The sequence below is a fragment of the Lepisma saccharinum genome, chromosome 14 (genome assembly GCF_977018435.1).
Source record: "Lepisma saccharinum chromosome 14, izLepSacc3.1, whole genome shotgun sequence".
NCBI classification, from domain to species: Eukaryota; Metazoa; Arthropoda; class Insecta; order Zygentoma; family Lepismatidae; genus Lepisma; species Lepisma saccharinum.
In genome coordinates this window covers 36,369,917-36,383,121 of record NC_139242.1, presented here as the reverse complement: position 1 = coordinate 36,383,121, position 13,205 = coordinate 36,369,917, and the positions used below count along the sequence as shown (strand labels likewise).

The 13,205-nt window shown below is 40.0% G+C and overlaps 1 protein-coding gene across 1 annotated transcript in view; it reads left to right on the top strand.

Moving 5' to 3' along the window:
- The window catches only part of LOC145998479 (urea transporter 1-like), a 34,865-nt gene extending 32,974 nt beyond the window's left edge, over positions 1 to 1,891 (top strand). Inside the window, exon 5 of the mRNA XM_083134890.1 lies at positions 1,560 to 1,891. Within this exon, the coding sequence (XP_082991016.1) occupies positions 1,560 to 1,748 (189 nt within the window). The 3' untranslated portion in view covers positions 1,749 to 1,891. The remainder of the gene's footprint in view (positions 1 to 1,559) is intronic.
- The last annotated feature ends 11,314 nt before the right edge of the window (positions 1,892 to 13,205 follow it).

Genomic DNA, 13,205 nt, shown 5'->3' with positions numbered 1-13,205 from the left:
ATCTCCGTCAGTGCCGCCCGCCACGCTTCTCCCGATCTCTCGGCTGCAGATCGAAATGGACGCACGGTAGTACTTCATTGCTGATGAATCTACACAAAGAAAAGAGGATATGGGAAACGGTGGTCGTGGGATCAAACCCCTCCAGTGGCAGAAACTTTTTGTAAGTTTTAAACATATCCCATTGTGTTCATTGTCCACGCCGTGTGAAACGGAATGATTCAATTTTGAATTAACGATGGGGGGAGGGAAATATTAAATTACAAAATCTCCATTTCAACGAACCGAGAAGTGGAGAAAAATTGAATAATTCTTATAAATATTAAAATTACATTCATGTTTTTAGAGATATAATCGCAGGTATAATCAAAGATCTTACGTGGAAGATTTTACCTTGCTCTGTACTCAGCCAAAAGGCATTTCGCGCCGATCTAATTCACTCTCCAATACATTTCAAAATGTTATTGAATGTTTCATGTCGATAATTTGATCAATGCATCAATTCTTGACGCCGAGACTATATTTTCTGCAACTACCTCTTCTTCTCTTCAGTCCCTCCTGTTCTTCTCTTCTATTTCTCCTCTGCTTTTATCTCATATCGCCTTCCCTACTTTTCTCGCATCTTGTCTCCATCCCACTCGTCTCCACTCCTCTTATCTCCTCTCCTGTCTTCGATTTACGACTCCACTGCATTCTTCTCCTCTTCTTATCGTTCTTCTCTTTTACTCTCTTTTACACTACTCTCCACTCCCTCTTCTCTTCCCCTCCTCTCCTCTCCAAACTCCTCTTTTTTCATCTCGTTTTCCTCCTCGTATCTCCTCTTGCTCTATTTTCCTCATCTCTCCTATATTTTTTCCTTTCTCCTCATTACTTCTCCTATCCACTTCTCTCCTATATTTTCTTCCCTCCTTTACTTTTCCTCTTCCCCTTTCGCTTTCTCTCTTCTCCTCTCTTATGTCCCCTTCCGTTTCCTATCTCCTCTTTTCCTTGTGTAGACTCATCATCAATGAAGTACTAGAACATCAATTTTCTTTCTTTCAGAAAGTATTTCTCATTTATGAAAACTGATATTTTTTTTATAGTTTTATACAATAACACTTACATTTATTTCTTTCGCGTATCTCATAAATATCTACCGTGCATGTGGCAACCCTGAAATTGAGCTTAACTCTAAACGCAACCCACCAACGCCTTGTGTAAATTGGGTTGCCTAGTTTAAAATGTTGTTGTTTAAAACTTTTGAGAGACACTGTACATGAAAAATACATTATCAGTTTTAGAAGAAATTAATAGAAACAATTAAGAAGGAAATTAATATTAGTTAGCACTTATTGACTAAACAAATCAAAGACACGAAACTAACTCGTTTCATTTCAAAATTTGGTTGTAAAAATTTCCTAGAAGTTTCAAAGTTAATGCAGTTGATACCTTAAATGGTACCATCACTAGCTCGATACCCTACTACTTCCAGACACCCATGCTGCTACAAATACCATCTTTAAATTTTAGGAAGCTCAGGATGTAATAAATAAGAACGAGTTAACACAACTTTCTTCTTTCAGACAAGATATCCAGTTCTGGCGTTTCCTTTCATCTTCAGCACCTGGCTGCTTCTCAACACGATAACAAGAAATGGACTTTTGCAAAGGAAGGATTTGGTTGTCCAGGAAAAACTGCAACCACGTGCTACCAAGCAACAGCTAGAAATCACGAAAGTTAGGCCGAAAACTCGCCAGGTTTATATGCCATAAAATGAGCTTTTACGCGGAACATTAGATGGCTCTGGAAATCTCGCTTAACAGCGTCAGTTGGTTGGCACTGAAACAATAAAATCGAAGTGGATTATTATGTCTTTGATTTTATTTCCTCTTTGACCATAGAATAACGAAAATTGTCTCGGGACAACACAGCTCCGATCCAACAGTTGGCTGTCGTTCCATAACTTGTTTTATTCTATGCTTATGCCTTACCAAAATTCTTGCTGTAAATATAGCCATTAGGTTTTTGCATTTTCTAAGTAACGAACATTACATTACATTATTTTCAGGTTATTTTATCTTGCTAAATGAAAAATGTAACCATTCATGCGTACAGATGAAACTTATGACATGAAGATAGTTAACTTACCAGCTTTACATGAAATTAGGCGGTTTGGCTGGAGTGTGCTGCTGCAACGTATGAAAGAGGAGAGCAACGGCCAAGGTTCACTGGTTTCCTCACACGATGTGACAACGTTCACCACGCAGTGTTACCTACCCAAGAGTCAATCCTTCCTCCAAAGCGTCAGTGGTTCTGTACTTTGACAATATGTTAAAGTAACTATAAAATGACTCTTATTTCTCGTAGATGAGTTACTCTACAGTATTATCAATAGAAGAAGGACTCTAAATAATTAATAAGAGATGTTTGCAAAAAGCTAAACGCTATTCAAGTAAATGCACCCATGGGAATTGAAAGATCCTTGCTATATTTTATCAGTGTTCATGGTCCAAATGTCTTGTCACCACAAGGTGATTAATTACATTTGTTCTCTGCTCCTTAATAGCTGGCCCTATCAATTAGTGTGGAAGAACGGTTGGTAGTGTTTGTATGAACCGGTTTGATAGTCTATGTATGAACATATGAACGTCCATGGACCGATAAGAGGGAAGTGTAACTCGACGTTTTGTATTGATGAGGCTTGTCTTCGTAAAATCTTGCTCAGGACATAGAGACGAATCACGAAACTGAAATAACTCGTACTGACCTTCTGGATCGGTCCCATCTTGAGTTGTTCTGTAGGGAGCAACAAGACATTAGAACCACCTTGTATAATAAAAATACATAAAAGTGGAAATACTGGAAAATAAGGTATTAAAAACCTGCTAGATTTATGTGCAAAAAATTCCATTACAAAGAAATATTAATTTGAGTATAAAAATAATCATCTTCAAGTAATTAAGATAATTTATACAGTTTGGTTTTTTTATTCATAAATTATTATTTCGATCTATCAGTCAACGTTCATGTAAGTTAATCCATATCCAAACAAATTATTATATTTTTGCAGAAATGGGAGAAAAGGAGGTAAATAAAATACTTGTGAGAGAGTTGTACCTATCCAAAATTTACCTTAAGTTTCCTAAAAGGATAAACGAAGAAGGAGGAAATTGTAACGCGTAAAAATAAGGGAAATATGACACTGAATACCTAAAAAGGAAAGAGTTATTATAATGCTATGTTTAAATAATTCATAAATATCTTAATTTTTATTTTTTCTTATTTTCAGTCTTTCTTCCATTTGAGCTAATCGCGACAATCAGAGTGGTTGATGATTAGGTGAAACTGAAACAGTGACACTCACAAAGACCACCCATGCCCACTTGAATAGTTTATATGGATTATGACATGTTCTGGAAGGAGGACGCACCACTGGCCTTGTGGGGGGAGGGGGGTAGGCATCCCTGTATCTACGTGTTCGTGTGTATTATGTATACATTTACCATAATAAATTCAATAATCTCGTTAGATTCCTAAAGGATCCTGTGCAAACAAACATCCAATTGTTTTTGTCTTCTTATTTCCCTAAACACACACAAAAACTTCAACCACAACAGTCCACGAAAGCGTTCTGCAGTTGGCAGTATTGCTCGCAGAAGTCCTCAACGTCGCTGAACCAACAAAACCAATTGTTTGTCTTCCGCCCACTGGTCGATTTTTCGGCATTTATTTTAAGAACTGAAGGTCAGACGCCAAGAGTGATATAAGATTACCATTTCTGACTTCCGGGGTAGTTTTGGATCGATAGGAGCCAGTCTAAGAGCTTCCCCTCCCCTTTTTCCATTTGAACTGATTTGACGTTGCTCATGCGAAAGCAACCGTTTTGGAGCGCTTTGTCAGACATGTCTGGAACTTTTCTTTTTCTGTTTGTTTGTTTGATTGTTGGTATCGCTTAATTCAATGAAGTTAAGAAACCAAGAAACCTTCCTTTTTATATAGGAATTATTTGATGTGGAGGTGGGTACGCAAGCGGTGGAGCTGATGGGGCTACAACCCCTCCATAAATCTTGAGAATAAATAAATTTTCGAATGAAAACAGCAAAGATCTCGGGGAAAACGAAGTTATAAAATGATCCCAGATTACCATTTCTATCTTCCAACAACTTTGAATGTTAAAAACGGTAATTACGAAATATTTTATAGTGTATTCCGCTCCTTTAGAAAACAATTACGTAATATCCACCTTTACCTTTCAGCTCCCTCCAAAAGAAAGTTCTGGGTACAGTCGTGAACATGGGTTTTGAAGCAATGCACTTCTTGCCTTCCCCAAATACCAATGGACAGTATAGCTCGACCACAAGGAAAAAACCCTTCCCTCAAAAGCGTTCGCGCATCTTCCCTGCCGTTATCGGTGCTCGGGGCAGTGTTGCCAGGTCAGACTTGAAAAAATCGGGAGATTGTTCCTTGGGAAACCAGAAGATCTGCTACAAAATCCGATGATCTAATAGTAGCGGATGAACGACCTTCTCGGGGGCGGCATAGGCGTGCGCACTGGGGGACAAGAGGATGTCTGCAGATTTTTTCCAGCGAGGGGGAAACAATGTATTTTTATCAGGCAGGTAAACGAGGCATGTTACCCCGTATAATGTTGCCCTCTCAGAAAACACCACTTGAGTTTGAAATTATCACGTTCCTATATCCCTATTATAATAATGGATGTAGATTACTGTAACTGAAATCAACTCATACAACTCAATACGTCTGAAATAATAAGTACTTTTATGTCAACATTCATTTTCCAGAAGGGGAGGGGGTGGCGACCATCCTTGCACTTCCTTCTGGACGTCCATGCCGCTTTATAATTTTGTAGAAAATTAAGTATTTAAGTATAGAATAGTATATTAAGGATAGAAAATTAAGTATTTTCAAGCCGATGAAAGTTCCAAGCAACTACGGGGGAGGGGGGTGCATTATTTCCTTTGTAATTGAACTATGCCGCTTCGTTCTCTAGCAAATTTCTTGTTATTAACACTCACATGCTTTATTCGTCAGTTATGCTGCCTCTATGTTGCTGCGTTTAATATATAATAGACACACACACATGCATATATAAAATAATTTGCCCACGCTACGAAGTCAGTATTTCTACTTAGTAAGGAAAGGACGTTTCACTGGGTTTGTGTCACTTCATTCATTTCATCAGTTTTTCATTCATCCTTGTTGTCGTACTTACCCATAGAGGCACAAAAGCGACGTAAAATAACTAAAATAGAAATAGATTTTCGGGTGGGATAAAATACAACCATCTAAAAATAGTAATGTACATGGACGTCCGCAGGATTTTTTCCAGGCAGGGGCAAGGAAGGTATTTTTTCCAGGGGAGCAAAGAAGGCACATTTTCTCCAATAATAGTGTTGTTCCCTCAAAAAACATTGCTTAAATTTCAATGTATCATATTCATGCAATAATTAACACACATTATTGCAGCTGAAATGAAATTATATGTGAAAAATATATAATTTTTGATTGACTTTCATTTTCCAGAGGGGGGCGCGCCCCCCCCTTCCGGACGCCCATGGTAATGTAGTAATAATAATAAAATAATAATGCCCGACCCTGTGGCCGAGTGGTTAGCACATCGCGCTGCGACGCCAAGGGTCCCGGGTTCGAATCCTGGTCGGGCTTGGTTTTTTGTGAATGTCCATTCATCAATTTCATCACTCATCCCCATCTTCGCAAATTAGCCAAGAGGCACAAAACGCGAAGTAAAATAAACTAAATCAATCAATAAAATAATAATAATGTCCTAGCACATAAGTGTGTGTGTGTTCCCCTGTGCATAGCACCACGCCATGAAGGCGTATAGGACATCGTTTGGCATAATTTCACAGTTCAAACAGCACTTTTCATGGCTGGGTGGAGTTCCACTCTCCCCTCCATGTTCAAGTAAGGTGACCAGTAAACTTGTTTTTGAGCAGGCCGTCGGAGGTGCCATAGCAATAGTTTATTATGGAATCCTACCGAGAAATCAATAGGTCTGGCAACACTGACGTTGGCCGCTCTGAAGCCTCCTTCCACCTGTCTTTTTCCCCCACCCGCCAGCGCGATGGGGTCTGCGCAGGTTTCTTTCCTTGTGGTTCCACTATACCTTCTTGCATTTTGGTTATTTTATGAAAAAGCAAAATCATGCTCACAGTGGTCTAGCTGTCAACCTCCGTGGCGAAGTAGTTGGCACAGCGCGCTACGATGCCAGGCGTCCCGGGTTCGAATCCCGGGTAAGACACGGACGTTAGATTTGCCTGTCATGAATGAAAAAGTCGAGAATTGAGATTAAATTATATGGGGTTTATGTGTGGGGAAATCTGCCGCTTACGGGCTTTCCTTAAAATACAGTATACAAAAAGTCGGTAGTACGACTGACTACCACGCAGGAGATCCGGGTTCGATTCCCGGGGTAGGATCTGAGATCTGAATTTTTACTGCTTTGTTCCCTCATAAAGCGGTTCTGGGATTCGCCCAGCCTTAAATCAATGAGGGGTAAACACTGACCGGAGCGTGGTACAGATCACATCACCTCCAAAATGGCCGAGATCGAGAATGTGTGGAGTCCTACCCTCACATCCCTTAAAGCCTTCGTGGCACTGTGCTATCATGCACGGGGAACTTTACCTTTACCTGTACCATGCTCACAGTGGCGTATTTATGGGTGGGTTGAGGTGTTTCGCAGGGATTGCTGGACTCATGATCGTGCCTCCGAAGTTCCCAGGTTCGAGTCCTGACATGGGCATTGATGTTTCTTTGTTAGTGTTCCTTCATCAATTGCATGTAATCACCAATCATCCCCATCGTCGCGATTAGCAAAAATGTGGCAGAAAGAGAGGCTAAATACTAGGGCTGTCGATTTAATCGGTTAATCGAACCGATCGATTTTAAAATTCAATTCAACGAACGAAAATGTGTTTAATGGATTAATTGATTCAATTAAAATGTAAACTGAGGTAAAAAAAACCGTGGCGCAACAACGCTTGTGGACCAAGGCCTACCTACCGACTGCCAGTCTCACTCCCACATGCCTCAGCAGAGGTGGGCGATCATCCAGCCAGTCACGGGGTGGCGTGTGGTCAGCACGAACAAAACCGGCAAGTGTCGACGAATTGAAGGCAGCCATTGAACGATAATGTGCACAAATCCCGAAGGAAATTGTGATTCTTGGTGTTTGCGATTCCATTGCTTTGTGTTTCCAGCAGTGCCTGAACCAGAAAGGTCATCAGTTTATAATCATTCAAAGAATGTACACATTTTATTGAGACACCCTGTATTTTAGTTATTTTACGTCGCTTTTCTGCCTCTTGTGTGGTAGGGTGGATGGATGTATGATTGGACAAACATAACGCTACGCCCTCGTCTTTCTCGGGGTTCGAACCTGGGACCTCTGGCTTCATAGTACGTTACCCTGACTGCTCCGCTACAGAGAGCGACGAGAATGATACCAAAATTACGCGACAATACTTTTGGAGCACCCTGCATGTACACATGTAATTGCAGGGAAGGAAGGGAGAGGGACCCATGCACTTGAATTGCAGCTCGAGCTTATGCAATAGCTCCTGCGTCACCAGACGTAATCCTGCTGCCATCTGTCAACTGGAACGCTGAAGTCTCGCGACCTTGTCTCGCCAAGGGAACGATTCGTTTCACCTTGTCCCTGAGTCGTTCGTTGACCCTGTCTTTGCGAAATGTCACGTGATAGCCCAATTCTCCCACTGCCCTGTGCGTGACTCTGCGAATTCATCGACCTCTTGGGCGATCAACGTCATCCATGACCTTGTCTCCTTGCAGCTTCAGATTTCTGCACAGGTATGCCAAAAAAATCAATTGCGCCCGTTTCCCGCTGCTTTAACTAACTACAGCTGTATCCGAAAGCTCCGAATTTGAACATGGAACATAAGCGTCCATATTGTACTTATTGGAGCGAAAATAGTTTGTAATAAATCAATATCAAATTATCCTCATGGTCATATCTAAGTTGAGAAGGGGACACGTTCCCCTTCTTCCCCGCTCGTTCCTTACTCATATATGTTCGCGAATTTCAATGTGAAATCGCGAACATGAGGATGAATGATGATATGATGAGGTGGCATTCACAAAGAACACCCATGCCCAGAACAGGATTCGAACACGGGACCCCTGACGTTGTAGTGCACTGTGCTAACCACTCCGTCACGGAGATCATCAAATGTGAGCTTGAAGTAATACTTCAAGGAAGTCTATCATCACATTTTAAAAAATCTTGTTAAATTTTCAAATATTTAAATTTGGTATGAACCAGTTCTACCTTACATTACAACATGTTCTGTTTGAAAGAGTTAACTTGAAATCCCTTTTCGTTTGTTTTTTTCAGGAGTGAACCTCCAGTGATATCTACTTTTCTCTATTCTTCATACATCCAAATATTTGTTTCCAATTTCATAACTGGGATCCCCTCCCCCCGCTCTGGTTCAATAATATGCAAATTTTCAATGTGGTGGCCATTTTGCAATATGGCGGACAAAGCAACAGCGAGAATTTTGATGACTTTTAATACATTACTTCTGCATTTCTGAACATTTTCATTACACTAAATTTCTTTCGAAAATTTTCCCAGTCTTGGGCCCTGACCGAGCAAATCTTCCTGGAATATATTTTTTTTCAGTTAGTCAGCACCATAATATTCCATGTTTTCACCTTTCTATCAGGTGCGTATATTCTAGTCCAGTGGCGTGCCCAGGATCTTCGAAAGGATGGGGTTACGTGTACTTTTCTTTTTTAGAATTCAACCCTCATTTCTTGCCTTTAACGTCCTTTTAAAAAAAAAACTAGGCCAAAGGGGGGGGTATGACCCCTCCCCTTGGGCATGCTACTGTTCTAAGCTATCTGTGAAGCCCGAAGGACAAATTCTGTGAAATGGTTCATTTCGATAAGAAGATGGTGATGCTTCAATAGTTGGCAATTTGATTTCTTACAAGTTGGCAACCTTTCCTGGATTATCCCGGAAGGATCACAAGCCCTCCCAGACTCGGCCAACTAATACGCGGGTGGATGTCCTGTCTTCTCCTTCCCCTGAAAGCGAAAGAGCACAGTAACAGTGTATCCAGCTCCTATACTTTGTTACCCAATTGAATGGAAAGAGACATTTGATTGACGTTCCCATTCTATGAACATGGGTTAAAATTTCAAACACTAGAGTATTGCGACATAGCCCTAGCGTTGGACTCAAAATACACCACTGCGTTCTACTGTTCTTAATTTAAAAACACTCGGCCAATGCAGTACTCGAAGTGGAGATGGAGTGGTTTTCCCCCCAGTTAAGAAAATTTGCTCAAAGAATCCCCCCAGTTGCTTCATTGTCTCCATGTTGAATCATACATCTCCCCCTGTCCTCAACTTAACCTCAAACTCCACCAAACATAGCACCAACTAGGAATTTCCACTTCCGAGCACTGGGACGATGGGTTAATATAGCCCTATTGACCCAACGACAGGGGTGACCATTTCTCAAGACATCCAAATGTCAACCTCACTTCCACTTAGTACATCCTGGAGAGTCCGTGTCGCTTGCGCCGAGGGTTCTTATCGGTTCATTTCCGCTGCGACATATGTCAAGACCTTCCTTGGTGGGTTTTCCCACAATCCGGAGTGTCATTACCGCCGCGCGCACGTGTGTTTATGACGTTGCCCAACTGCGGCTGTTTATCTTCGATTGAAAAGGAAGGTGTTTGGTAAATGAATGTAAGATGAAAGTATATATGAGGGATCTACATTGGGAAATTAGTATTAATGTAAAACTGAGACTTGAGAGAGGCGACAAGATGGCTGAGAATATGGAAATAATGGAGACAACGCACGGGAAAGCCGTCCCTTATTTACATTTATGGATGCAATTTCCACTTTAAACAGGCAATTTGGAGAATTGACCCCTGAATCAGAAGTAGAAGAGGGATTCCTTCCTACTCATCATGGACAGTTCTCCACTCGATCAAAAGGTCCATTGTGTAATGACTACTTCGTGAAACAGTGGTTGGAGAACGAACATGCTCCAATATCTGTGTGGAACTGTTGCAACCAAAGACACAAGACAAATAATGCCGTTGAGTCATGGCATTCAAAGCTTAACAAAGTCATCGGGAAAAGGTAACCCAATGTTTACGTGCTGCTTGAAACCTTAAAGGCGGAAACAAAGAGAAACTCGTCTGCAATTGAGAGGGCAGAATTGGGTCTATAGGCTGGGAAGAGAAGAAAATATCAATACATCAAAAGGACAAACGTGTTGAGTGTGTTCTTTCGAAGTACAGAAGCTCGGGCGATCTTCGAGGAGTTTATGTAGTGTATAAATGATTAATAGTTAATAGACTGATGTTGATTTATGTATTTTGTGTTGTGGAATAAAGTTGATACAAGTGTTCCTGTGTAACGTCTTTTGAAATAAGTAAAGTCATATTTGACTCTCTGGATAGGTTTAACATTTAAGTGTAAACACAGCTGTGCAACGTCATGTTTTAAGTCCACCTTATGCACTATGCAACATGTGCCCATAAACACACGTGCGCGCGGCGGTGATGACACTCTGGATTGTGGGAAAACCAGCCTAGGAAGGTCTTGACATATGTCACGGCGGAAATGAACCGATAGGAACCCTCGGCGCAAATGACACGACACCCATCCTGGACTGCATTTTGCACAATAACAATACTCTGGCGACTAGAACCTTGGGCAGTATAATCATGTACGGAACTTGTGTTGTCCCTTCATCTATTTCATCTTATCGCCATTCATCCTCATCTTCTCAATTAGCCAAAAGTGGCAGAAACACAAAATAAACTACATGGCATTCATTCACCCTATTGACTCAACAACAGATATGGACAATATTTGACAGTAGTGTTCTGTAGCGATGGCAATATATAAAAATTAGAAAGAAGGAAAAAATTCCTGTTGAAATGAAGCATTACAATGTCCAAGAACACACATTACATTGGGAAGTGATGTGCTCATTGAAATGTGGAAGTAATCATTATACATGAATGTCTCTGCAAACACACATTGATGATAAATGTTCACATCTCAAGCACTGCATATGAGATAGTTCTTATTTGTTGATAGTTGTCGATTGATTTGCTTTATTTTACTTCGCTTTTGTGCCACTTTTTGGCTAATTTGCGAAGATGGGGATGAGTGATGATATGATGAAATTGATGAATGGACACTCACAAACATCCATGCCCAGGTCGGGATTCGAACCCGAGACCCCTGGCATCCGAGACTCCGCCACAGGGGTGGCTTGGGGTGTAAGGGGTACCTTCCACGTAGGGGCCCAAAAGTCAACCTCACTTCCACGTAGTGCACCCTGGACTAAAGACTAACGAGGCTCTGGCGACTGGCTCCATGGCCAGTATAATTTTGTTTGTGTTGTCCTGTGTTTTGTCCTTATATGTGCTGAGTGTTCTTTGCAGCCTCGGCTTTTAACAACAGTCAGAACATTTTAATCTTTTATGCTTTTAATTAAGCAACGTTAGAGTTGTTACGTGTAACGGTAAGGGGCTGGACCCCGTATAGTGTGACGGGTGCAAAATAGCCTTAGTGCTGACGCACTCAAAAATTTTAAAATCAAATCAAACAGGGGTGGCTTGTTGATAGTTGTGAGAAAAGTGCAGTTACTTGTTGATCGATATGTCTGTCTAATGTCAATAAGTTCGAATGAAGTGTTTTATTATTACAGGAAATCACGTGACTGTATGATATGGCATGTAACAAGACATGAGAACACTCAATTTGCAATATTCTAAATTTCCATTACTATGAGTGAAGCATTAACCCAAGTATGTATTTCAAAGTTCACAGACATAAATACTCATAATTTATTTAGCAAATGCACTATCCAAGAATGTGTTTTAATATAAATAAAACTATCATAGAACACTTCTAGTTATGTTCGCAAGTGATAACTAATTATCGTTTCTTATGAGGTCAGCATGTTTCAGGCATGCTGTCAGTCTGAACTTCGGACTTAATTTCTTACTGTCCACATATTTAATCTTCACATGTATGTGCAAATGTGAATATTTACCCTATTGTCTTAATGGGTGGTAAAAATAAAAATAACAAATGTTATATTGTTTTTACATAATATTTTAAAACATGGATTTTGGGGGCAAAGCAAGCACTTGTATTTTTCTTATTTTTTATACTTATATTTTAAGCATATTTACATCGACAAAGGAAGTTTGTATTTGAATTTTTCTAATTTTGCATTGTATATTCACCACTTTAGGATAATCTTGACAATAGGATGAATGGTGATTGGATTAAATTAATAAAGGGATGTTCACACAGAATACCCATGTCCTCGAACTTGGAACTTTCAGTAGCAGGATCGTGATTTAACCCATACCACACTTAGTCACAAGGCAGAAGGTAAGGTAAGGTAAGGTAAAAAAAAGTTGTTGAATAACAATATCCCAATGAAAATTAAAATTAATATGAAAACTAAAGAATAACTTACACTTTGTGCAAATATGTTTATGATAGATAATATAAGTGTCTTTGAGTCAATGGTGAGCACTCCATACACTCAGGGGTAGTAAACGGTACCACTGTCTAGAAGATATTTGAGTCAAGCACCAAATACACTCGTCATTGAGGTGCTTATTTCAGTTGTTTTATATGATATATGAATATGAGAGAGAGAGAGAGAGAGAGAGAGAAATATTAAGGGGTGGGTAGGTGCTTCTAGCTTCCGCTACCCCTCTTACCACTGCTTACAATTACTTTTTATTGGCATTCTTAGCACATTTTTTGCTTGTTTATTTAAAAAAACAAAAAAAACAAATATGTGGCTGCAGTGGCCTATGCATGGGGAGCTGATGGGGCTACAGCCCCCCCTCCATATCCCTAAATTTTGAGAATAAAATCAAATCAAAATTAAATAAGTAAAGAACTCACAAGAAACCAAAGTGGTAAATGTAAATGACCTACATTCCATTTTTTCTTTGAACAACTTTTAAAACTAAGGTTAAAAATGGTTATTACAAAATACTCTATTGTATATTCCTCCCCCTCCGCCCTCCAACAATGCAGCTTTGTAATATCCACCTTTACAATTACAGCCTCCTGTATGTGCCAGATAAACATAAAAAAAAGTAAGCATAACATGTAGTATTTATGTTAATATTAAGTTAGTTACAGTAGATATGATG